The 27,611-nt window shown below is 43.9% G+C and overlaps 1 protein-coding gene across 6 annotated transcripts in view; it reads left to right on the forward strand.

The window, feature by feature from the left end:
• SCAPER (S-phase cyclin A associated protein in the ER) overlaps positions 1-27,611 on the forward strand; it is a 312,812-nt gene that overhangs the window by 256,127 nt on the left and 29,074 nt on the right. For 5 of the 6 annotated variants that reach the window (XM_066239323.1, XM_066239324.1, XM_066239322.1 and 2 more), the window contains 2 exons: positions 1,675-1,830; positions 22,642-22,879. In XM_066239323.1, coding sequence (XP_066095420.1) covers positions 1,675-1,830; positions 22,642-22,879 — 394 coding nt within the window. Of the gene's footprint in view, positions 1-1,674; positions 1,831-11,954; positions 12,509-22,641; positions 22,880-27,611 lie in introns of those variants that run through there. The other variant, XM_066239326.1, reaches the window with a different exon arrangement.

The raw sequence follows: 27,611 nt of genomic DNA on the forward strand, positions 1-27,611 counted from the left end.
GGTAATGGACCCTTAGCCTGTCATGGAGCAGAGGCTCACTGTTGCCTCGCAGGAAGGCACAATATTTAACAACCCACCAGGACCCCATGGAAATAGAGAGAAGATGCTGGGTGGACAAAAACAGAGCTGTCCCTGTCTGCTCCCTCCTGGCATTGTTGGGATAATTTACTGGGATGATTAATGTAAACATACTTTCTAAGTTGGGAAGTTCTGTGCAAACCTAAGAGCCCATTTTTAAAGGTTTGATTCTATTGAGTCAATTATCCTGAGATCCTCAGTGTGTGCATGTGTCAGTCTATGAGTTGTCCCCATTACAAGAGGGCAGGGCCGGGGCCATCGTTTCATGCTTCATGGTGTTGAAACCGTAGCAGCTGCTCCATAGCCCGTGGAAAACACTCCTGGTGTAAAAGGAGAAAGCAGACAGGATCTTGCACTTTTTGTAAGTTTGGAAGAGGCTCTGAACATGAATAATTCCTCAGATTCACCTTCATTTTATACAGAGGTGTGTTGAACAGTGGTGGAAATGCACTTAGGAATGGACACATCAATTCCTTCACACATATCACTGAAAGTTAGTAGTGCTGTCTTTTTCAGACATGTAAATGCAGTAGTGCTGAATCAGAATCAAACATCTCTGCTAAGGCGATTGACCTCAAGGTCATTCATAGTCTTAAAATGTTATTTTCAAAGATTGCTACTTTTTGGACTCATCAAAGAGCTACTGTTGTTCGTCCACTTTGATAAACACCTCTGGAAAACTGCTATGAACTGAAAAGATGAAAGTGACTTCTTAAATGTTATTGTCAACTCTTCATAACAGAAAGCAATTAGCTTCTTACTGTTTGTTCTATACTTAATCGTGTTAGAGTTTTTAAAAATAGAGAACGTACAGTTGGCATTAGAAGTTTAAATTTGAGCAAGAGTGTCTGGCAACATGGTCTTGTCTTTTGAATTCCTGCCTTGTAAATGTGGCTCCCTAGTAGATTAAGAAGTGTTGTTGCCTGACCAGGCGGTGGCACAGTGGATAGAGCGTTGGACTGGGATGCGGAGGACCCAGGTTCTAGACCCCGAGGTCACCAGCTTGAACGCGGGCTCATCTGGCTTGAGCAAAGCTCACCAGCTTGGACCCAAGGTTGCTGGCTTGAGCAAGGGGCTACTCGATCTGCTGAAGGCCCACAGTCAAGGCATATATGAGAAAGTAATCAATGAACAACTGAGGTGTCGCAACAAAAAACTGATGATTGATGCTTCTCATCTCTCTCTGTTCCTGTCTATCTGTCCCTATCTGTCCTTCTCTCTGACTCTGTAAAAAAAAAAAAAAAAAAAAAAAAAAAAAAAAAGGTGTTGTTTATCAAGAATGTAGAGGTCATAAATCATTCCAACTATTGTCAGATGCTTTAGACCAGTAAGAATGATCAGATAATCATTTTCGTTCATCTTTCTGGAAAATCAGCGTTAAAATAACCAAAAGAGAGAAAAGGATCACTTATAGAAATAGCTGAATATTCAGGACTAAATCTAAAAAGGAAACTGTTACCTGAGATGTTTATTCAAACCTGTGTTGTGTTTGCTTGTTTGAGAGATGTAAGCCTGTGTTTGTTAAGACTTATCTTTGAAGGTGAAGATGTAGCCAGCCTATGCAGGTTGATAAAACACATTTCTTCTCACTTCTAGCTACGTGGTGAACATTGGGCTGATTGACAAACTGTGTGGCTGCTTCCTGTCTGTGCAAGGCCCAGTGGACGAGAACCCCAGGCTGGCCGCGCTTCTGCAGCACGCCGCGGGGCTCTTGCAGGGAGCCTGCGCGCTGTGCTGGGCTGTCACCGGAAGGTAAGGTGCTTCTTTGATGTCTGCCGTCTGGACTGACCTTGTGAGCCGTCTCTTAAATTTTGCCCATCCTGGGGTCATCAGGTAGTCATCTTGGCCTCTATTTTTCTATGTCCTACCTCGGTCTGTATTGGCTTCCCATATTGAAATTTGGCTACAACCTCTTGTCAAAGTCTGTTTTTCTTGTTGGTGTCATAAACATAACTGTCATTGCTGGGAAAGACCTTAGGGGTCAGCCAGTCCCTCTTACACTGGAATCCATAGAAATTAAGTGATCGTCTTTGAGTCAGTGACAAAGCCTTGCTCAGACCAAGCCAGGTCCTCAGCACAACGTAGCACAGCCTCAGAGTATCATGAGCACGGTTACAGCCTGCTAGGTTTGGCTATTTTCCCCTTTGTCCCTTGACCTAAGGTATCTCTATGAATAAGGGAAGGATACCATCCAAAAACAATAGCTCCCTGAAGGTCACACATGTCCTGTGGATGTGATTGTCGCCAGTGTGCCAGGGACTTCTGCTGGCTTGGTGGGCTCTTTAGACCACTTCCCTGTGAACTATCCTCAAAATACTCATTTTCCAGGAAGGGAAGAGGAAACCCCTAGTGGTCTTCTCTCTCCCCTCCCACCAAGTAAGAATTGTTTGCAAGAGTGACTCAGTGTTTGTGATAGGAATGGGACATATTTTTCAGGTGTATTAAAGATTTTCAGTAAAATAATTTCCTTACAATTATTTATTTATTTATTTATTTATTTTTAACAGAGACAGAGAGAGAGAGAAGGGTAGACAGACAGGAACAGAGAAATGAGAAGCATCAATCATTAGTTTTTCGTTGTGCATTGCGAGACCTTAGTTGTTCATTGATTGCTTTCTCACATGTGCCTTGACCGTGGGCCTTCAGCAGACCGAGTAACCCCTTGCTCAAGCCAGCGACCTTAGGTCCAAGTTGGTGAGCTTTTGCTCAAACCAGATGAGCCCACGCTCAAGCTGGCAACCTTGGGGTCTCGAACCTGGGTCCTCGGCATCCCAGTCTGATGCTCTATCTACTGCGCCACCGCCTGGTCAGGCCTTATAATTAAATTTTAAGCAGCACTTTACACAAATTAGTTTCTAGGGATTTATCAAGAATAAACTTGATTATTGTAACTTCTAAAGTATGCATGCTTAAAGAAGTATTACCCATGCATAGTCAGTGTACACAGAATGCCAGTGATTGTATTCAGAATATTTTAAAAGGTGAAAGATTTATGCACTCTGGAGATAAACCAGAGTATCAAAATATTTTAAAAGGCAGAATTTTCTTTCTAAAATGAACCTTCTCAACATTTTTTAACTGTTGTGCATAGGACCCTAAATCTATCTCTTTTCCTTACTCTTACCCATCCTTAGTTACATTTTCATGAAGACTGAGAGTCAGGGACCCAGGCATGGCCTGTATCCAGTGTTCCTTTAGTCTGTTCCCTTCCAGAAATGAAGACAGAGCCCACCTTTCTGGGGTTAATGAGAACTCAGGAAGTGGCTGTTTGTGGGTCTATGACTAGGTGAGACTAGGTGGCCACATACCACCCAGAGGCTGCTGTGCCACCAGGTTCACCCCTGTGCAGGTGCTAGGCCACCCCAGGGAGCCAGCCCTTTACCCAGGAGACCCCTCCTGACTCTGGCTCTTCTCAAGTCTTTGTCATTGTCCTCCTCCCTTGAATCCAGATGAATGTCACACATAAGCATGGCTACACATGTGTTTGTACAGTTTCTGAGCTTCAGCTGTTACTTACAGATTCAGTCACTTGAAATTGGTGGAACTTGAAGCGTAAGGATCATTCACAACCACTCATTTTTATAGGGAAAGCAACTAAGCCAAACTAATGTGAATTAGACCCAAGATCTCTACCTCGGTGCTCCCTCTACACACTTGACTTTGTATTATTCTAAATGTAGGAGCATATATTTTATTGCTTTGAAGATTTTCTCAATTCCATGTATGGAAAAAAGGACCCTCTTTTCTTTAAGTCATCCAGTCATGTCCTTGACAGTGGACATTGACAGAGCTCTATGCCAGGCAGCCAGCTAAGCACTAAAGGTGCGGCCCCTGGGGAGTCCAGTCTGGTGTCGGCTCAGAACTATGGATGAACAGCCACCATGGAACAGCTGCAGCAGGACAGCCTGTGCTCAGAGGAAAAGGACACGACAGGTGCTCTGTTTGAGAGAGCACATGTGGGTGCCCGCAGCTCGCCTGGAGGTCACCTGCCAGCTCCCTGTGTGTCCCCGAGGGTCTCACTGGAGAAGTGCTGTTTGCTCCAAGTGCAGAGAGTCCACATTCCTGTAGTGACCCTCCAACACTAGGACATCTTAGCCCCGCTAACCCTGAGTGGGACACTCCGGGGGTGCTAACCTTATTGTTAACACACCCTGGATTGGCTTTTCTCCCTAACTCGTTTCCTTTCACTGCCTCACAAAGAAGTACTTGCACTCATACCCTAGTTTTAGGGTTTGCTCTGGGGGCAACCCAAACCCAGAGATAAGGACACAAAAGACACCTCATTCTGAGTTTGAGGTACTGTAGCTGCACCCACGGTGACTGAGGAGAGTGGCAGGTGAGGTAGTAAATGGGCACCATAAACGTGAGCTCTGGGAGGCCGGATGGGGGACAGACTAGAGCTGTGGAAGCCGCTGGGCTTGTTTCAGAGGGAGATGGGACCATGTTTCTGTTACGTAACAACTGGCCCCGAAACCTGTGCCCGTGACCGGATGGCAGGAGCCTACAAGTGGCAGGAATAGGACAGGCTCCTGCAGCTGTAGCTGAGGGACATGGAGGGCCTGTGGGGACAGAGTGAATGTGAGGGACATGGTATGGCCTGGACGATGAGGGAGGCGGAAGGAAGGGAGGGAACCAGAATGGCTCCCATGTGTCTGACTTAAAATTTTAAAGTCGTAGATGGTATAGCCCCAAATTAGGCAACATAAGCAGTTTTCCATACAGGTCATGCCTAAGGATTATTCAAGTAGACTGAAGTCTGTTTATATTTCTTTTCCTGTCAGTTGATTTTTATTGGGGTGATACTGGTTAACATAATTATACAGGTTTCAGGTGCCCAATTCCATAACACATCTCTCTACCCTGTGCTGTGTGTTCACCCTCCTCCCAAGTCAGGTCTTTGTCCATCACCATTTATCCCCCCACACCCTCCTCCCCCTCCTCTCCCCCGGCAATAAGCACAAGTCTATATATTTATAAAGTATATATATAAAACCGAATGTGTGTGTGCTCAGAAGTGTAATTGTTAATATGTATTTTACAACTGAATTTTTTTAAAAAGATTATGTTTACTCATTTTAGAGAGGGGAGAGAGAGATAGAAGGTAGGAAGAAGCAGGAAGCATCAACTCCCATATGTGCCTTGACCAGGCAAGCCCAGGGTTTTGAATTGGTGACCTCAGTGCTCCAGGTTGACACTTTATCCACTGCACCACCACAGGTCAAGTGTGACTGAATTTTTGAATAAATCAATGGTTAAGTCTTGGTGATTTTTAGGAATTCTTAATCTATTTTTCCCCCAATATAATTTTCTTCTCCAACTTCAATTACTCAGCAAATTTCTATTTGTAAGCCGTGCTACAAAAACAGATTATTCTAGAAAAATAGTCCAAGTGGTTTCCTGGCTTAATTTGCTAGGAATTTCTTAGCAGTGCCGTGTAAACTGCTTCTCTGAAAAGATGAGCAACTCCTGATTGCTGCTCTCCTTCCTGCTTCCGTCTCCAGCATTTCCTGACACCATCAGCCTGCACAGAATGCCTCTAATATTTATAGACCATTTCATTCTACTCACCTTTCTTTGTGGAAATTATATTTCCTTCTTTCTTTTTCTTTTTATTAAGTAAGAGGCAGGGAGGCAGAGACCCCCACATGTGCCCGACCAGGATCCACCTGGCAAGCCTACTAGGGGGTGATGCTCTGCCCATCTGGGGCTGCTGCTTCGTTGCTCAGCAACTGAGCTATTTTAGTGCCTGAGACACAGGCCATGGAGCCATCCTCAGTGCCAGAACCAACTTGTTCATACCGTTTGAGCCATGGCTGCGGGAAAGGAAGAGAGAGAGAAGGGGTGGGTGGGTAGAGAAGCAGATGGTCGCTTCTCCTGTGTGCCCTGGCCCAGAATCGAACCTGGGACTTCGACACACTAGGCCAACTCTACTGCTAAGTCAACTTGCCAGGGCCTGAAATTATATTCCTAAACTGTAAACTGCAGCAACCTGTCAAAAGCAAGCTCTTTGTTACCTGCGTTATGGAGTTTCAGCACCAGGTCACAGCCACGTCTGGGGAGAAAGGTAGTGTGGCTGTTGAGACATTAGAGTAATTCACATAATACCTGTCTGGGCTGCTGGGAGAAGCCAGCCCAGTGTCCAGGAAGGCGTGTCCTCAAAGCATTTCTGACCAGCAGGAATCAAAGACAAAGAGGAGCCAGAGAGGCCTTCAGAAATCGCCTCTTGTGCACTGGCCGCCCTGGGATAATTAAGTGCCGTAATTGAGAGCACAGGGCTTTGAGTAAACACCCCAGTCTGCTGGTGGCCCGCTTTGTGATGGTGATTACCACAGGTCTGCCTTGCTCTGCTGTCATTGTGCCCTTAATCTTCTAATTTTCACCTAGGTTTTCTGAAAGACAATTTGGGTGTCAGAATTTATTCTGTTAATCCTTGACTCAATATTAGGGAGAAAAGCACTGCTAGGTTTTGAACAATGAACTTGCATTTCTTTAAGTAAAAATGGAAGCTGTGATCTTCTTGTGAAAGGATTGATTTTGTTAGACTTATTCCAGAATTTTAATGTGGGAATTGTTCACAAACCATCATTCTTAATCAGTTAAACAAGATTCAATAGTCTGTAACAGGACTTTCAGAAATTCTTGTTTCTGTGGCCTTTGCTGTTGTCATTTTTCTGCTCTTGGTCCTCCAAGAAGAGGAAGGGTGGTTTTCCAGTCTCAGGGCAGTGCCTCACTGAGGCCCCCTGCAGGAGCTGGCTCCTTAGCCCAACTGATAGGATCAGAACAGTACTGAGCAATTATAAATTGCAGCCAACACAGGCCTTTCATTTAATCAGCAGTCGCTTCTAGATTCCTAACTGTACTAGGCACCATAGCAAGAAGGCCAAGATGCAGTCAGTCCACAGGAAAGGAGGTTACAATCCTAATCTCTGCACAGAAGAGGAGCCTGTAAATCCTAGCCAATTCTGATTGGTTGGTGAATACTGTTTTGAATTCTAGAATATTTTTACACAAAAAAGATGCTTGTTGTTATGTGTATTTGTGGTTTTCATTTTCATATCCATCAGCTACACTAACAAAATGGGTTCTAGCCAAGATCCCTGGAAAACTATGTCATAAAAAGATAACAGTGGTTTAAAAGTTAGCCCATTAATTATATGGGTATAAATGAGTGCTTTTCAAGTGTTTAAGGGTGCTTGAAAACCGTTTGTTCAGCAAAGGTAAACTTTAACTCCACCTGTCTGAATTATTCACTCATTCATTAAACAAATATTTATGTAGTACTCACTCTGTGCCAGGCCCTGTGTGAGGCATGGAAGAAAGCAAAATGACTCAGACATCTATCCTGTTCTCAAGGATTTTGTAAGCCAGAGCGGGAGATGTCACATGTGCTGATAACCATGATGTAAGTCAGACAGTGGTGCCAAGGCTGGGAGTACACTCCCAGGAAGCAGCCCGCATGCTGGCCTGGTCATTACATCATCAGAGGAGACTTCAGAGGAGGAGAGATCACTCTTAGTTCAGGGAATTAACTTTTTCTAGAGCAACTAAAACTTAATCTGGGTCTTGAAAGCTAGAAGAAGTTGGAACATTTAGAATTAAGAAAAAAGGTAATGAGCCTTAGCTGTTGGCTCAGTGGTAGAGCATCCACCTGGTGTGTGGAAGTCCCAGGTTCGATTCTCGGTCAGGGCACACAGGAGAAGCGACCATCTGCTCCACCCCTTACTCTTCCCTTTATCTCTCTCTTTCTCTCTCTCTCTCTCTCTCTCTCTCTCTCTCTCTTCCCCTCCTGCAGCCATGGCTCAAATGAGCAAGTTGGCCCCAGCTGCTAAGGATGGCTCCATGGCCTCGCCTAAGGTGCTAAAATAGTTCAATTGCTGAGCAATGGAGCAGCAGCCCCAGATGGGCAGAGCATCACCTGGTAGGGGCTTGCCAGGTGGATCCCAGTCAAGGTACATGTGGGAATCTGTCTCTGCCTCACTTAATTAAAAAACAAAAGGGTAGGCCCTGGCCGGTTGGCTCAGTGGTAGAGCGTCGGCCTGGCGTGCGGAAGTCCCGGGTTCGATTCCCGGCCAGGGCACACAGTAGAAGTGCCCATCTGTTTCTCCACCCCTACCCCTCTCCTTCCTCTCTGTCTCTCTCTTCCCCTCCCACAGCCAAGGCTCCATTGGAGCAAAAGATGGCCCGGGCGCTGGGATGGCTCCTTGGCCTCTGCCCCAGGCGCTAGAGTGGCTCTGTTCGTGACAGAGCGACGCCCCGGATGGGCAGAGCGTCGCCCCCTGGTGGGCGTGCTGGGTGGATCCCGGTCGGGCGCATGCGGGAGTCTGTCTGACTGCCTCCCCGTTTCCAGCTTCAGAAAAATACAAAAAAAAAAAAAAGAAGAAGAAGCGTAATCAAAAAGAAAAATGTAAAGGATAGGAGACTTAGTTTAGCTGGAATTTGAGAGAGAAGCCCAAGTTTAGCTGGAGTTTGAGATGTATATAGTGGTGATTTTAGTGCCTCCCAGATTATTATGAGGTTCAAATGAGCCAACACATATAAAAATAATGTGTGAACTATATAAAATGATTTGCTGAGATGTGGTAGTGGCAGTGTTGTCATTAAAACCCTTTGATTAGGGAATTGACAAGCTGAGAACCATAGTTTGAGGGCATGAATCAGGTATCATGGGACGGATGTATTACAGAGGCAGTGGAAAGTAGAAGGAACCATTAACTGTCATCTGGGCAAGAGGCAAAAGGAATGGAAAAGAAGAATATTTTTAAATTTTCTTATAGTCTCTCTTTTTATGATTGATGTCAGTCTCCCAGGCATCAGCCTCCAGACTTGTCATCTGTATCTCATCTCTAGTCCTTGTGTGTAACCCAGATCTGCTCCACCATCCCATTCTATTGACTAGAAGGAACAGTAAAGTCACCTTAACCCAGTCTTCCATTCAGGTTTGAATCTCTTCAGTATCCTCATCCAGACTATATTTGAAAATCTCCATTGACAGGGAATTCATTACTTGCAAAAGGAGCCTGTTCTAGCTTTGATCAATTTTAATGCCTAAAATGCCCTCTCCTTATGCTAGGCTGTGCTGTCTGTCCTGCTGATGCCGGTCAGTTCTAGTCCTGCGAGCTCCTCAGCAGCATGTGGACCATTCTAATCACGCTCTTCTCCCCGAACGCCTCTGATCTCACCCTCCGTGTGTCTGCCTGCTTATCATGGCTGTGTAACAAAGTAGTCCAACATATAGTGACAGAAAACAGCAATTTAATTTATTAATTTCACAGATTCTGTGTGTCAGGAATTCTGTCAAGATATAGAGAAGCCTCGGCCTGACCTGTGGTGACACAGTGGATAAAGTGTTGACCTGGAACTCTGAGGTCACCAGTTCGAAACCCTGCACTTGCCTGGTCAAGGCATATATGGGAGTTAATGCTTCCTGCTCCTCCCCCCTTTCTCTCTCTCTCTCTCTCTCTCTCTCTCTCCTCTCTCTAAAATGAATAAATTTTTAAAAAAATAGTTAAAAAAAGAAGTTATAGAGAAGCCTTGTCTGTTGTCTGTGGTGGTATAGTGGATAGAGTGTTGACCTGGAATGCTGAGGTCACCAGTTCAAAACCCTGGGCTTTCTGGGTCAAGGCACATACGACAAGCAAACAATGAACCACTAAAGTAAAGCAACTATGAGTCGATACTTCTCACTCCCTCCACCCTCTCTCCTCTCTCTATAAAACTAATAAGTAAAATCTTTAAAAAAGACACAAGCCATATCAATAAGACATTTCCTCTTGGTATTCCTACTGCCAATTTCTACCAGGCGAGTGAGTCCTCTAATGACTATATTTCCCCATATATAAGATGCACCTTAATTTTGGGGCTCAAGATTTGGAAAAAAAAAGTATTATATAAAGTTATTGAACTCAAGTTTTATTCATCGTAAAATTCATACAACTCCTCATCACTGTCAAAACTTCCATCCATTAGCTTGTCCTCATCTGTGTCTGAAGCAAATCACTGTCTTCATATATTGCCTCATCCTCAGTTCCATCTATGGCATTTGAAATGCCACAACCACTGTATAAGATGCACCCAGTTTTTAGACCTCAAACTTTTCGGAAAAGGGTGCGTCTTATACATGGGGAAATATGGTACCTTACTTTGCTCATGATTCTAGTCACCTGCCCTGATTTTAAGATCCAAAACCTTACTTATCTTTAACTCCTGTCTCCCAGAATCCAATTCAGTTCTATTCAGTTCAATCAGAGCTGGGCTTACTTCAGTAATATGAGATGGAACCTACTATTTATCCCTCTTACTCAATATTTATCTGTTTCTAATTCATTAGTTCTCTTGTCCTGAGTATATGTCTTAGGTCTTCAAATGAAAAGATTTCTTTAAAGCAGGGGTCGGAACCTTTTTTGACTGAGAGAGCCATGAACACCACATATTTTAAAATGTAATTCCGTGAGAGCCATACAATATGTTTAACACTAAATACAAGTAAATGTGTGCATTTTATGTACAACACTTTTAAAGTACAGTAAGTCTCTGCATTCTTTTTAATAACTTTGTTATGCTGTTGCTAACCAATGATGAATAAAGTACTTCTTACCATTAATGCGACTTCTGGTGCTGCATGGTTATGCTGATGGCTTTGTAGTCTGGTTGATATGTGGTGAGGTTAAGCTTCATGCTGGCGTTGAGACTTCCATCCGTTAAACATGATCGTAGGTTGGTCTTAATGTTCTTTAGATGTGAGAAAGACTGCTCACATGCATACGTAGAGCCAAACATTGTCAGTACAGCAATACTCACATGCTGCATGTGTGGTATGTGACGGGAAGCACATTCCAAGTGCTGGTCTGTGGGTTGAAGTTTTATCATTTCTCCCCACTTGTGTTTGCTCGCCAACTCTGCTTGCTGTCGTGCAAGTCTTTCCAAATCTTCATTCAGTGACTTGAATTTATTCACCCACATGTCTGAGGCCTTCAGGTCAGCAGCTTGTAGCTCAAAATCTCTGCCAGAGACACCAGGGATGTAACTCAGGTCAGCGCTGTCCACTGCACACTCATGTGGATGGGTGATGAACTTAAAAAGACGAGTGTGCTCACGAAATTCTCCAAAGCGCACTTAGAATGACTGCAGGAGATTAGATGTGAAGCCCACTAGCTGCTGGAGATCAAGATGTTGAGCAGGGTCATTTGCTGCGCATGCATCTTTAAACTCTCCCAGTTTTTCAAAGTGTAGTAAACGACCTGTTTCAATGTCGGTGATGAAGAGTTCCAGCTTGTTTTCAAATGCAAACACCGCTTGTTGAAGGGATAAGACTGTATTTCCAATGCCTTGCATTTTCACATTGAGCTGGTTCAGATGTTCAGTCATGTCCACGAGATAGTAGAACTTCAGGAGCCACTCAGTGTTAGCTATCTCAGGATGCTCGACATTTTTCATTTCAAGAAAAGTCCGGATTTTGCTCAGACAAGCCACAAAATGGCTGAGCACCTTCCCTCTTGACAACCATCGCACATTGCTGTGCAGAAGCAGACCAGGATAATTATTCCCAACTTCACCCAGCAGTGTTTTAAACTGGCGATCATTTAAAGCTCGGGCAACAATAAAGTTGACCACCCAAATGACCAGCAACATCACCTCACCAAGCTGCTCGCCACACATCTGAGCACAAAGCGCCTCCTGATGTAGGATGCGTGAAAACTTAGGATGGGTCTCTTTTCATGTTCACGAAGAAGCGCTATGAATCCTCTGTTTTTCCCCACCATGCACGGAGCACCATCAGTACACACAGAAATAAGTTTATCCATCGGTAGATTTTTTTTCTTTAGTGAACTCAGTGAAAGACTTGAATAAATCCTCCCCTCTTGTTGTCTCTTTCATAGGCAAAACAGCAAGACTTTTCTCAGATAGTGTGTCACCGACAGCATACCTTGCAGTCACGCTGAACTGGGATAAATGGCTTACGTCTGTTGACTCATCCAAAGCGAGAGAAAAGAATGGTGCTGCATTTATGTCCTTCACTTGTGTTGCCTCAATTTGATTTGCTGTCATGATGGTACGATTGTGAACAGTTCTTGCCAACAGAGCATGTCTTTTATTTGTTTGATTATCTTGTCTTTATCTGAAAAGTCGTCAAAAAGTTTATTGGCAACATCAAGCATGAATGTTTTGGCATATTCCCCATCTGTGAATGGCTTTCTGTTTCTCACAATTGCTAAAGCCCCAGCAAAACTAGCCAAATTCCAGTCACCTTGTTGGGTCTAAACACAGAGTTGGTGCTGACTAGCTTGCACTCTGCATAGTAGCTCTTGACATGCTTTCTTCCTGCTGTCCCCTGCTGGATATTTCAATGCAAATGTAGTATGGCGTGTGTTGAAGTGCCACTTTATATTTGACCATTTCATTGATGCAACTTTATCATTGCATATTAGACACACTGCAGAACCTGCTCTCCACAAAGGCGAATTCTTCTGTCCATTCCTGCTGAAAAGTACGATACTCCTCATCTTTTTTTTTTTTAACCATCTTCTTCGTCAAAAAAGTTTCTACAGTTAACTAGCTGACTACTTGATTAAAAGGAGAGAAGTTTACTTCCTGACCTCACAATAACCCATGTACTTTATGCATTATCCAATAAAAATTTGGTGTTGTCCCGGAGGACAGCTGTGATTGGCTCCAGCCACCTGCAACCATAAACATGAGCGATAGGAAATGAATGGATTGTAATACATGAGAATGTTTTATACTTTTAACATTATTATTTTTTTATTAAAGATTCGTCTGTGAGCCAGATGCAGCCATCAAAAGAGCCACATCTGGCTCGCAGGCCATAGGTTCCTGACCCCTGCCTTAAAGAATGAGACTAGATATCCAAGCAATTCTCAGACATCTAGTACCAGCTTAGAAACAAACAAACAAAAAACTCAGGAAATAGCTGTTGATTGGCAGGTAAAAATGCTAACATGTTCCATTGACCTGTGCAGGGTTCTATTTCGTGGATCTGCTCTTAATAAAGGAGGAAGGGCTGCCCACCTCTCATGTTCTTCTTTCTTGAAGGTGCAAAGGAGATATCCAAGGCCCTCATTCCTGTGGTGTGCCTTGCTGAGATTGTCTCCCTCAGTTCCTTCCATTGGTTTGGCAAATCTTTGTTCAGTACTATTTCTTGAGAACTTGTTATGTGCCAGATACTTGTCAAGGTTTTGAGGACCCAACAGTGAACAAAATACCTGTTCTTAAGGAGCTTACAGTCTAACAGGAGGGAAAGATTATAATCAAATGAAATCATCTTGCTAGTGATAATGGTATAAGGAAATAAAGCAGAGTTATAGCAAAGTCTGGCCAGGGGCTTCTGTAGGTAGAATGGCCAAGGAAGGCCTCTCTGGAGAGATGACACTGAAACTAAGATGGAGTCAATCAGGACAGTTGAGCAGAATAGCGAGTTGATGGCACCCAAATATCTGAAGGGTTTATTCCAGAAACAGAAGGCCGGACACTGGACTGTGAGAGGAAAGAAAGTGCCAGGAGATGGAGTCAGAGAAGTGAAGGCCAGAAGGTGACAGAGTTCAGAAGTTTGAGAGGGGTTTCTAAGTGGGATGGGAAGCAATTGGAGGAGATTAAGCAGGAGAGTGGCATGATCTGAAAGTAAAAAGGGCATCTGTGATCTCTGTGTAGACTGGGAGGGAGTCAGTCACCGTGCAGCCCCTGATGTGACTCTTTTTCCTCACTCACCCAGTAGAAGCAGGTGCCTTCACTTGGCAACAGAGCAGAGCCTCTGGCAGAGCTCCTTCAGCCCAGCTGCCAAATTCTAAAGATAAGAGAGGCCTAAAATGTCAGCAAAACCAGCCAAAATCAGCACCATGCCCTTGGCTGTGACTGTGAGGAAGCAGAAGATGCAGAGGTCGGAAATGTCCCACTGGAGAGGTGTTCTTGGACAAGGGCCCTTGCCTGCAGTTCCCGGACCCAGGACTGCATCTGTCAGTCACCCACCACTGCTGTCATTCCCACCTCGTGGGTTCCTCCTGTCCTTTCACCTTCAGTTGTCCCCAGAGTGTCCTGAGCCCATTACCTCTTTATCTTCTACTTTCTTGGGCCCCCACTCAGTCCCCAGCCAGAGCCCAGAGTTTCTTTTTAGTGGCCTCACCCTAAAATTCATGTGAAATCTCAAGGGACCCCAGATAGTTAAAATAATCTTGGAAAAGCAGAACAAAGCTAGAGGACTCACATACAGCCTGATTTTAAAACTTTACAACAAAGATATAGAAATCAAGACTGTGTAGTCCTGGAGTAAAGACAGACTTTATATATAAATCAATAGAATAGCAAAGAGCCCAGAAATAAATGCTTGCCTATATGGTTAAGGGATTTTTAACAAGTGTGCCAAGACCATTGAATGGGAAAGGACAGACTCTTCAACAAATGGTACTGGGAAAACTGGGTATTTATTCACAAGCAAAAGAATAAAGCTGGACCCTTACCTAAAACCGTAACTCAAAATAAAGCAAAGACCTAAATGTAAGACCTAAAACTATTAAACGCTTAAAAGAATAGCAAAGCTTCATGACATTGGATTTGTCAGTGATTTCTTGGTATGAAACCAGGGCTACAGGCAATAAAAGAAAAAATAGACAACTTGGATGTCATGGAAAAAAATTTTATTTGTGCATCAAAAGACATCAACAAAGTGAAGAACCAACTCAGAATGGGAGAAAATATTTGCAAATCATATACTATATATCAGGGGTCGGGAACCTTTTTGGCCGAGAGAGCCATGAACGCCACATATTTTAAAATGTAATTCCATGAGAGCCATACAACGACCCGTATACATTATGCGTTATCCAATAAAAATTTGGTGTTGTCCCAGAGGACAGCTGTGATTGGCTCCAGCTACCCGCAACCATGAACATGAGCGGTAGGAAATGAATGGATTGTAATACATGAGAATGTTTTATATTTTTAACATTTTTTTTTTATTAAAGATTTGTCTGCGAGCCAGATGCAGCCATCAAAAGAACCACATCTGGCTCGCAAGGCATAGGTTCCCAACCTCTGCTATATATAATAAGAGATTTCATTATCGAGAAAGTATGGAAAACTAAAACTCAGCAGCATAAAACCTAATTTAAAAATGGTAAAAATCGGCCCTGGCCGGTTGGCTCAGTGGTAGAGCGTCGGCCTGGCGGGCGGGGGACACGGGTTCAATTCCCAGCCAGGGCACATAGGAGAAGCGCCCATTTGCTTCTCCACCCCCCCCCTCCTTCCTCTCTGTCTTTCTCTTCCCCTCCCGCAGCCAAGGCTCCATTGGAGCAAGGATGGCCCGGGCGCTGGGGATGGCTCCTTGGCCTCTGCCCCAGGCGCTAGAGTGGCTCTGGTCTCAGCAGGGCGACGCCCGGGAGGGGCAGAGCATCGCCTCCTGGTGGGCAGAGCATCGCCTCTGGTGGCCGTGCCGGGTGGATCCTGGTCGGGCGCATGCGGGAGTCTGTCTGACTGTCTCTCCCCGTTTCCAGCTTCAGAAAAAATACAAAAAAAAAAAAAAAAGGAAAAAAATGGTAAAAATCTTGAATAGATATTTCTCCTAAGAAGGTATACAAGTGGTCAGTAAGCCCATCAAAAGATTTTCAACATCATTGACAGAGGGAAATGCAAATCGGAATTACAGCACCTCACAACCAGTAGGATGGGTACTATAAAGAATTAAAAAAGAAGAAAATAACAAGTGTTGGAGAGGATGTAGAGAAATTTGGACCCTTCTGCATTGTGGTGGGAATGTGAAATGGTACAGCTGCTGTGGAAAACATTATGGCAGTTACTGAAAAAAATTTTAAAAACTACCATATGATCCAGCAATTCCATTTCAGGGTGTATACTCAGAAGAATTGAAAACAGGGTCTCAAAGACATATTTTTATACCCCTGTTCATAGCAGCATTGTTCACAATAGCTAAAATGTGGAAGCAATCCAGAGTCCATCAGTGGATAATGGAAAAAACAACATGTGGATAATGGATCAACAACATATATACATACAATGGAATATGTATGTATATGTATTCACCCTTAAAAAGGAAAAATGTTCTGTAATGTTCTACAACACAGATGAACCTTGAAGACCTTATGCTAAGTAAAATAAGCAAGTCACAAAGAGACAAATCCTGTATTATAGTTCCACTTAACATCAGATACTCAGAGAAGGCAAAATCATAGAGACAGAAAGTAGAAAGATGGAAAGGGGCATCATTATTTAATGAGTAGAGTTCCCATTTAATGAAGGAGTATGGATATGGTTGGTGGTTATAGTTGTACATTATGAATGAATTTAATGCCATTGAATCGTACACTTAAAAGTAGTTAAGATGATAAATTTTATGTGTGTTTCACCGCCAAAAAAAAATAGTGGGGAAAAAGAATAATTAATGCCCCTGCCAAAGATATCTATATCCTAATCCCCAGAACCTATAAAGGTATTACCTCCCATGACAAACGGGATTTGCATAAGTGATTAATCTTGAGGTGGGAGATTATCCTGGATTATCCAGTGGGCTCAATGTAATCACAAAGGTCATCATAAATGAAAGAGGGGGGCAGGAAAGTCAACTTGAGAAGGGGATTTAAAGATGGAGGAAGGGGCTATGAGCCAAAGAATGCAGCCATTCTATAAAAGCTATGAAAGGCCAAGAAATGGCCTTAACCGGGTGGCTCAGTAGATAAAGCGTTGTCCTGGTGTGCTGATGTCTTATGTTCAATCCCTGGCCAGGGCACATGGGAGAAGCAATCAATGAGTGCACAACTAAATGGAATATCTAAGTGAAACGAGTTGATGCGTCTCTCTCTTCGTCCTCCTTTTGTCCTCCCCCTCTATCAATGGGGAAATTTTTTAAAAGGCCAGGAAACAAATTCTCCTCTGGAGCCCTCAGAAGGAACACAGCTCTGTTGACACCTTGATTTTATTCTTATTTTTATTTTTTTGACACCTTGATTTTAGCCCAGTGAGACCTATTTTGGATTTCTGACCCCCAGAACTACATTTGATAATTTATTCCACAACAGCAGAATTTACTGCCACACCCACCTGCCCCTATTAGACTGTAACTTTCTCTAGAACAGGTGACTTTGTACATCATAGGTGGTCACTGTTCCCAGAGCACAGGTATTTTGGCTGTGTGTGTGTGTGTATGTGTGTGTGTGTGTGTGAGAGAGAGAGAGAGAGAGACAGAGAGACAGATAGGGAGAAAGATGAGAAGCATCATCAATTCTGTTGTGGTTCCCTAGTTGTTCATTGATTGCTTTCTCAAATGTGCCTTGACCAAGGGGCTACAGCAGAGCAATTGACCCCTTGCTCAAAACAGCGACCTTGGGCTCAAGCCAGTGGCTATGGGGTCATGTCTATGATCCTATGCTCAAGCCAGCAACCTTGCATTTAAGCTGGTGAGCCCTCACTCAAGCCAGCAACCTCAGGTTTTCGAACCTGGGTCCTCTACATGCCAGTCTGATGCTCTATCCACTGCGCCACCTCCTGGTCAGGCAGTACTTTGGTTTTTTTTAAGTAGAGAGTATCTGTCCAATCATTATGCCCTTTGTGGTCACTCTAAAAATATAAATAATGATATTAGTAGATACAGGTCCACTTTCCAAGATTGCAGGATGTAAGAGCCTGAAGCTGAAATACCTCTAAGAAATAATTTAGTTCTCCCGGGACAGTGAAGTTTATATCCACCATTGGGAGAATCAGTGACTTATCCCTACCCACTTGCAACTGTGCATACCTTGGACTGGAGTTCTCTGGCTTCAGGGAGTTCACACAAGATGCCTCAGGGATTTCAGGACTAAAGGAGTAAACAGGCCCAAATCTAAGAAGCTAGGAGAGCATTCCAGAAGGTCACCAGGACTAAAGGAAATCAGGGTGGATGTTACCAAGCCAGAAATCTGGGGACCAGGGGGAGGACACCAGACAAACCAGGAAAAACAGGGAAAGGATTGTAGTGTCTGGGACTATCACAGCTGCTTTTAGGAGTTAACTAAGGCCTGGCACATAAGTGGTCAAAAATACCAAATTTGAGATGGATGGCACTTGAGTCATGCCCACACAAATTACTACATTTTTTGCCTAGCTCTAACCTCCTTAAGGTGAAGTCGGATTTTCAGGTACTACTGTACAGGAATGTTAATAGTTTTCCTGGATTGAATCTAGCTTTTAATGAACAGAAATGAATGTGCCAGTAAGATCTCTAGTCCTAGCGACCAAACAAAAACACTTGAAAATCTGCTCAAATTGAGAAGATCTCAAGAGTGTAATATACAAAATTTCAGATCTGATTTTTTTGTATTTTCCATGTATTTTTAAAAGTAGACTTTATAACCCATGTCTGATATGAATAAGGCCTTTTGCTTTTTTATTATAAACATTCAGGCTTAAAGTGATTATAACTGACAGTTAAGACCAACAGAAGCCAGCGGCCTGTTCGTGGACAAATTATCTGTATTTCAGACTAAATCAAAAGTAAACATTCACTGAAGTCCCTTCAGGACTGCATTAGGCCTGCGGAAAGCCAAATGCACAGAGCAGACAGGCCCTTGCTCTCTTCTGCGCCCCGTACTTTAAAATGAAAAATTGTTGCCATGAAGCAATATTATATGACTTTTGAACCTTTTCCATCCACATCTGTGGTCTTGAATGCTTATTTAATTGATTTTTATGAATGAACATTTTTGTTTCATTAGGAGAATGTTGCAGAAGATCCTGGGATGTGTTACTTGATAATCTGTAATCAGTATTTCCCTAAATAATGGGGTAGAGTGGGGAGAGGGGGAAATATTCTGGTGAGTTTACTTACTTTCTTACTTATAGTTATTCTTTTGAATAAGTAATAACTGGAAATTCATGTCATTTAATAAATGCTTGGAAAGATGAAGTATTAAGAAGCTTTAAATGTTATAGCCATATTCCTGAATATTTGTATGTGAATATGCCGACAATCAGTTTAAAAACAGCACTGGCCTTAAGGGGAGGGGGGAAGTCAGCCTTCTCAATCAGGGAACAAAACTGTTGTCGGCAGCAGTAGTGTCACTCATCCCCAAGGTCCTGAAGCCTTCTGGGAATTAGCTTTAGGGAGAAATCTCTTCTGACTTGTCACTAGTTCTAAAAGGCAGTCAATGCTAAACAAACACAGACCCCTCTTTGGAACCCATATAATAAACTCAGACACATTAGTTTCTACTCACGTCTCCAGTCAGGGTCTGACCCCTAACTCCGTGGTGGTGGGGGAAGGAAGGGCCAACTGCCATGAGCTCATAGTGTATGAGGTTCCGATGTGCGTATAAGCAAATAAATATTTCTTAACTTTTTGTTTTTATTGAGTCTCATAAGGTAGAAATCTCTCCATGATGATGCAAGATTACATTACAGTTTGTATACTTTGTTTAACAGTGTTCTGTTAATCCAATATTTGACATAAGGCATGGAGAGAAAAGAAGAGGTCATCCTTAAAAGTCCTTGGTGGGCCCCAGCCCGTGCTACTCCCTAAAACCTGCCATCCAATCACTCTAGGTCTCGATTGTGTCGTGTATGCAGTAAGAACAGTTCGTTCTCTGCCAACTGTGACACACTAAGAATGAGATGAAGCAAAAGGTGCGACTATCCTTTGTAGGTCTTGTCATGTAAATGAGAAGACAGTGTTTTTCTGTGTGTGTTTGTTTGTTTTTCTTCTTTTTCCAAGTGAGAGGAAGGGAGATAGACAGACTCTCGCATGTGCCCTGACCAGGATCCACAACCCCAATCTGAGGCTATGCGTGCATTGGAGCTATTTTTAGCCCCTGAAGCAGAGGCTCCACAGAGCCATCCTCCGTGTCTGGGGCCTATGTGCCCAAACCAATCCAGCCATGGCTGCAAGAGGAGAAGAGAGAAAGAGAAGAGGGAGGGAGAGGGATGAAGAAGCAGATGGCTGCTTCTCCTGTGTGCCCTGACCAGGACATCCACATGCAGAGCTGATGCTCTACCACTGAGCCAACCAGCCAGGGCCAAGGGGACGATGTTTTATAAGGAGCTGCTTCCTCTCACATTTTTAGCAATATTGGAACTAGTGGACACTCAGGAAATAAATGTCTACTGTGGTTATGAATAAAACTCTCCTTTGATATAACTAGCAAATTAAAGTGAATAATATAGTCCCTTTGGAAAAAAATAAGTTATGAGTTAGAAAAATAGACAAGATCTAGAAAACTGCCAGGCAGGACTTCCAAATTTTTATTTAGTTGATCTCTTGAGCTCTTCTGGGCAAGTTAATGTGATAAGCTTAGATCTTTAATGCCTCACTCTAATTCCAGATTCCAGCTGACAGGAATAACAAAAACAAACAAACAAACAAACAAACAAAAAAAGAATGAAAGAAAGAGAAAGAAAAGAAAATAGGGGAAACTGTGTTAAAAATAGGGAAGGGAAAAAAAAATAGGGAAGGGTGCCTGACCTGTGGTGGTGCAGTGGATAAAGCGTTGACCTGGAAATTCTGAGGTCGCCGGTTCGAAACCCTGGGCTTGCCTGGTCAAGGCACATATGGGAGTTGATGCTTCCTTCTCCTCCCCCCTTCTCTCTCTCCTCTCTCTCTCTTCCCCTCTCTCTCTCCCCTTTCTAAAATGAATAAAAAAAAATAAGGAAGGGTAGTCCCTGGCCGGTTGGCTCAGTGGTAGAGCGTCGGCCTGGCATGCAGGAGTCCCGGGTTCAATTCCCGGCCAGGGCACACAGGAGAAGCGTCCATCTGCTTCTCCACCCCTCCCCCTCTCCTTCCTCTCTGTCTCTCTCTTCCCCTCCCGCACCGGGCTCCATTGGAGCAAAGTTGGCCCCGGGCGCTGAGGATGGCTCTGTGGCCTCTGCCTCAGGCCTCAGGCGCTAGAATGGCTCTGGTTGCAACAGAGTGACGCCCCAGATGGGCAGGGCATCGCCCCCTGGTGGGTGTGCCGGGTGGAACCGGGTCGGGCGCATGCGGGAGTCTGTCTGACTGCCTCCCCGTTTCCAACTTCAGAAAAATACAAAAAAAAAAAAAAATAGGGAAGGGTATCATCCCATACCAGAAACATGAAGACACTTCTTATATTTGCAGATCAGAGCCAGTTAAAGGAAGACACTGAGCAGGGACTTGTAATTCTCCCTCCTAAGAAAAAGCTGTGTCCTGTGAAGGATGTGACTGGCCCTCTTAGAACAGCACTGGGAGACCTGTGCATTGGTGCAAGGGTCAGGACAAGTAGCTGCAGCGGCGGAAGACCTCATATCTTCTCAGATTCAAACCCTGTAGGGAAAAGTGAGGGCTTTTTCCAAGCATCTCAGCAAAAAAATATCTTTCCATTCCATTAGCTTCAACTGTGACATGTGGCATCCCTGAACCATGCTGAAAAGTCAGAGAAATAAAATGTACAGTGTACCTTAGGCCTCCACACCCTTGAGCCAGAGTGAATGGCAGAGGTGGTTCCTCAGGGAGAAATCTGGGTGTGGTTTTCAGAAAAAAGAAAAAGGGTGAATGAATGATTGGCAGCCACATTTACTAACCCTGCAGATTCTTGGTCAGCAGATGCTTCCTGTAACCTGAGTTCCGGAGTGAGATGGATGTAGCAAACCCTTGGGCTTTATACTGTTGATTGTAGGAATTCATTTCCCACTGTGTTGCTTCTTCCTGGCCCCCAGCGCTGCCCCACGGTTGCTCAGCTGACTTCCTGGTCATTTGTATGAAGCTCATCCAGCACTTGTTTGTTCTGGGAATCTGGCCCCCACACTCTGTCCTGCTGGTGCTCCTTAACGCTGACACTGAGCCTTCAGAAGGTTGCAGGATTCCAGCAGAGCACTGGATTTTTGAGGCTTCATGCTTTCCTAGTAGCTGCTTCCCCTGAGAAGATCCCCTTTATGTATCCAGAAAGGAAAGATGCTGTTTTTGGTCTCTGAGTCTCAGCGTTTCTCATGGACTTTGTCCAGTTTTCCCAGACGTAGAATCTAAACAAAGCAGGGCTACCTAAACTGCGAAGGGCAGGGGGAGGGGCGGCTGCTCAGCCCTGGCTGCGGAGTGCTGTGTCCACGCAGCATTCATGCCTCGAGGGTCTTGTTCCCTTCTTACACACAGGTGGGTGGCTTTTAACGATCTGCTTGTCTTATTTCATTTGACCTATAAAAATGCTAACATCCTGCCCTAGCTGGTTAGCTCAGTTGGTTAAGAGCATCATCTCAAAATGACAAGGTTGCGGGTTTAATCCCCAGTCAAGGCACACACGGGAAGCAACCAAAAAATGTATGACTTAGTGGAACAACAAATGAATGCTTCCTCCCCCCACCCCCTTCCTCTCTTTCTCTAAAAGTCAATGAAAAAAATTAAGCCCTGGCTGTATAACTCGGTTGGTTGGAGCATCATCCCAGAGCGCAGAGGTTGCCGGTTTGATTCCCTGGTCAGGGCACACACAGAAGCAACTCCATGTTTCTCTCTTTCACTCTCTCTCCCTCCCTTCCTCCCTCCCCCGCCCCCAACGTTCTCTCTCTCTCTCAAAAAAAAAAGCTAACATCCTTTAAACAGATTTAAAGAATTGGATGTTTCTTTGTCAGGTTACATGGCATATTTGACTATAATCGCCAGGATCCCACAGGACTGACAGCTGTTCTTCAGGCCACGGACCTCGCTGGAGTTCTACACATGCTCTACTGCATCCTCTTCCACGGCACCATCTCGGACCCTGGCACCACCAGTCCCAAGGAGAGTTACACTCAGAACACAGTCCAGGTGGCCATTCAGAGTTTACGTTTCTTCAACAGCTTTGCAGCTCTTGACCTGCCTGTTTTTCAGGTACGAAGCATTGGCTAGTGTTGTGTTAACCATCTGCAAGTTCCTGTTTTAGTGTAGATACAATGTGAGATTCTTCTAGATTGGACATGAGGAATAAACTATGATAAAGGGAATTATAATACCATTTATTAAGTTATTGTCTTCTAGAAACTGTGTTAGATCCTTGCTCTATATGTTTTCTCATTTATTCTCATGACTACCCTGCAAAGTACTATTATACCCATTTTACAGATGGAAAAGCTAGCAGTTAAGTAATTTGCTGGAGATTACCCGCAGCTGAGCCAGGACTGGTACTTTGATTCTCTGACTCTGCTACTTATAATTCTTCTGTCTTGATTTCTTTAGAAAAATGCATCATTGTCCCATTAACTTTTAAATGTTAAGGAAAGTAATGGTTTCTTATATATACAGAACCAAAATTAGATAAATTGTTTTGATAGATGTGACTTTCTATGGATGATTTAATTGATTTGTGTCCAGTGTAAAGGGCCTGTGTAGTTAAATGTATAAACCCCTGTGAATTTTTATAGCTAAAGAAAGAAAAATTGCTTTATGGTATAACACCAGACTGTCAGTTTAGAAACAGGTTTTTTTTTTTTTTCATGTAAGAAATTTAATTTTCAAAAACACTGAGCCTTTGGAACAGAACAAACCCAAGGAGTAGATTTTCTCTTTCAGTTTATTAACTGTCAAGTGATTTCATTAAAAAAGGAGCAAACTTGGCAGATGATGAACCCATAATTTAGATGAGTTGCTTTGCTCAGAGGGGAAAAGGTTATAGAGACACAAATGCATGAAAATGGTGGTCTTGGCCACTCCGAGAGGGAAGAAACATTTCTGTTTCGTAGCTAATGGCAAATGTGCAATTCTTGTCCTCCTGTTTTTCTGTCAGAGCAGGTCAGTAGGTTGATTGTGTCATTGAATTCAGTATCTTTTAACTTTGTAGAGTTAGTTTATCCATCTTGAGAACAGGAATCGCTTCCTCAAAGTTAATGCTTTTCAGTTTCCCAAGCAATTGAACTAGCTGGTGGTAACCTACTAAGTGGTAACCACCCAATATGTAAAGTTCTGAGCGTTTACAGCTACACCAGACACAGGAGATATCTGCTCTAGAAAATGCCAGCTTTGTCTCTGGGTTGAATATAACATCAGTGTTTCATGAAGACCCAAGTCCATTGTGTTCTGTCTGGAAACAGTTTGGAAACCAGGAGACGCAAATTTTATGTCCTCAGAATATAGAGACAAGCAGTCTACCCATCAGCTAGGTCCAGCTAGAGTGGTTTTCTTCGTTACCAGGCATTATGAAAAGCAAACACCGAAAACCTGCCTCTTAGCTTTGGTTTCATGGGTCCTGTGATGGGATTGTAAGGCTGTGGTGTGCTCCTTGCCACAGATAAGCATCAATACTAAGTCAGCTAGCTGTTTCTCTGGATGTCGGAGCCGTGGGCCCCTGCTCTCCTCCAACCCTCCCGTGAACTCGTGGCCTGACCAGCCCACCCAGAAGGGGCACACTGAGCTCCAGCCAGCCTGCTTCCTAAGTGTCCTTCAGGCACAATGGCCAATAATACTAGAAAAATCAAAGGCTTATTTCTGGATCCCTCATGCCAAAGTAAAATAAAAACCAAGATTTCTCCTCTCCAGCTCCCTGCCATATCTAGCCTGAAATGTATGCCTTACTTGAGCCACTCTTGCCAGAATCCGCAGGAAAACGCCAGGGTGAGGAAGAGTGGCACACAGTGCCCCTTCCATGTGCAGGGTCCTGTCCTGGCTGGTTCCAAACAGTCTTCAGCACCTTTGCTTCCTTCTCTGTCCTTACATGCAGCTCCATTTTTGTCTGAATTCTTTTCTTTCTGATTTTTTTCTTTTTTTGTCTCTGCTCTGACTCTCTTTTCTTCTTTATTTTAGTCAATTTTGCCATCGCTATTTCTCCTTCTCTCTCCAGATACTGTTCCCAGGTGCCCTTTTCCCATTAGCCAGCGCGTGGCCCAGGAAAGCCGGCAGGGACCGTCTACTTGGCTGCCACCCTTTTGGTGCCTGAGGCCCAGCACATGTTACTCTGTTACTCCTCACCAGCATGTGTGGGGGCCCAGATGCCCACAATTTCTGGCATCAGGGCCTTTAATCCATCTACCAGCGATTACCTTATTGTTGCAGTTACTTTTAATAAAACAAACAGTGGAATAAACAAAAACCATTGTATTATGATCATAAATTCTGTGGGTGTAGACTTGAGATGGGGGGCTTGTTGCTGCTGCTCCATGATGTGGAGCTTCCGCTGAGGGCCCGAGTGATGGGAGCATGGACAGAGGGGCAGGCAGACTCAGCTGGAGCTGAAATTACGTGGAGTCTTCTGCACGCTCGTGTTTGATACCTGGGGTGACTCCAAGGCAAGGTTCATTCAGGACTATGGGCCAGAGACTTGACATATAACTTCCCTGTGTGATTTGGGTTCTGAATGGGAGTGTCCTGAGAGGAAGCTTCCAGAAAACAAGGGCTCTGAAAGAACCACACAGAAGCTGCAAGGCATTTTAGGACCTAACCTCAGCAGTCATGTACTTATATATCAACCATACTCTATTTTTATTTATTTATTTTTATTTTTCTGAGGTGAGAAGCAGGGAGGCAGAAAGACAGACTCCCACATGTGCCCAACTGGGATCCACCTGGTATGCTCACTAGCAGGCAATGCTGTGCCCATCTGGCGTGTCACTCCGTTGCAACCAGAATCATTCTAGCGCCTGAGGCAGAGGCCATGGAGCCATCCTCAGCACCTGGGCCAACTTTGCTCCATTGGAGCCTTGGCTGTGGGAGGGGAAAAAAGAGAGAGAGAGAGAGAGGAAGGAGAGGGGGAGGGTGGAGAAACAGATGGGTGCTTCTCCTGTGTGCCCTGGCCAAGAATTGAACCCTGGACTTCCACACGCCAGGCTGATGCTCTACCACTGAGCCAGCTGGCCAGGGCTCAACCATACTGTATTGTTTAAATCAATTCTAAGACTTCCATATCCAAGGGGAGCAGATAGAGGCCCTACCTCTCAATAGGAGGACTGTCACACATGTAGTCATTTTTGAACCATTGCACTTTGTTTAGCAAGCTAAAGCAAAACATCTCTCCACACAGGCTTCCCTGATGTAGATAGACATCTGACCAAGCTCAAGTCAATAAAACACAAATACACATTGCATTGTAAAGCGATGGGTGAGTCTGGGGGAAAAGTACTATCTTTATGATAGATGGGGCCAGAGAAACTCATGTTCTAGTTCATCATAACAACTTAGCTGTCCAAAGTGGGATTTCTAGGAAGTATGTTTATAAAGGATAGGAAAAGAGACTTTAGGTACAGCATGGATCTAACCTCAGAAAAATCTGGGAAACAGTTTATGGATTGCCTGGGAGGATCAAAGGAGCTGAAGACCATTGGAATGAGATCAGACCTGCTGAAAGGTCAGACAGGACCATGTCAATCCCAATGCAGAGCTGGTGCAGGGAGGACCCAGATTCTGGCAGCCTGACCCTGAAATGTCACTTTCAAGTCATATGACCTCAGACAAGTCATTTGAACCGTTAAGACTGAGATTCTGATCTGAGAATAGAGATTAAAAACACCTAACTCACAAGTCTGAGAATCAAATGGGGTTGTGTAAGGGACTATGCTAGCTAATAGCACATAGTAAGCCCTTGAGAAATGTAGACTCACTCAACTTGTGACGTTGAAGAGTGTCGTGTCAGAAATTTAAGTGGCCCTAGCCAGGTAGCTCAGTTGGTTAGAGTGTCGTCCCAATACACCAAGGTTGCAGGTTTGATTCCCAGTCAGGACACATAAGAAAATCAACCAGTGAATGCATAAATAAGTAGAACAACAAATCGATGTTTCTGTCTTTCTTCCTCTCTCTCTAAAATCAATAAAGGTTAAAATTAAAAGAAAAAAGTTAAATGTTACATGCAGTATGCCTAGTGCTCCGTGCCTGACTTCAAAGCCAGAAAGCTGGTGCTGATTTTGTGTGAGAACTCATTATGTAGTAGTAACAGGTTATCCATTAGAATATTTTCCTAGCTAGTTCCATTTTATTATATACTAATGAGGCTGTCAAAATATTTTTCTTCCTTCAGCGAAGAGTGTGATTTCACTCTGAATTCACATTGGCACAGATGACCCTGTGATCCCGGATATTGTATATTGCATAGTCTGACATTTTTTACAATTGAAGGTGGTCTCAAGAAACAAATCAATGTACTGACTAGGCAATTAATTCTGGCTAAAAAGGAAATATAGGTTCCTTGAAAAATTGGTTTAATTTTTATATTCAAACTTACGTGTCCTTTGACCTGCTCTTATCAGTGAAGGTTAAACAGAGGGCACTGGGTCACAGCGTGCTGGACGCAACTAATTAAATAAGGGCTGAGCTGAGAAGGTGTCACTACTTGATTTAAAGGAGCAAAGCCCTCCTGAAGTCTCTTTGGGGCCTGAAAAACGTTTCGTCTAAGGGCAATGAAACTGAGACAGAAGACACTTTTCAATTTAGCAGTGATTCTGCTCTGGCAGGACTCACTACAGGGACTATGTTTCCCCCACTGTTAGGCAAAGTGCATTCATTGAAACTTCCAAGCTGCCATGTATCTGACCTGCATCAAGCCGGCCAAGACCTCAAATCAAGAGATGAGTTTAAAACACTGCCTTTTCCCGCAGCCAGTGGTGGGGCTTCCCTCCAGTGTGGGCTGCGAGCGCCTTCTGTG

This window comes from Saccopteryx bilineata, chromosome 7 (genome assembly GCF_036850765.1).
Source record: "Saccopteryx bilineata isolate mSacBil1 chromosome 7, mSacBil1_pri_phased_curated, whole genome shotgun sequence".
NCBI classification, from domain to species: Eukaryota; Metazoa; Chordata; class Mammalia; order Chiroptera; family Emballonuridae; genus Saccopteryx; species Saccopteryx bilineata.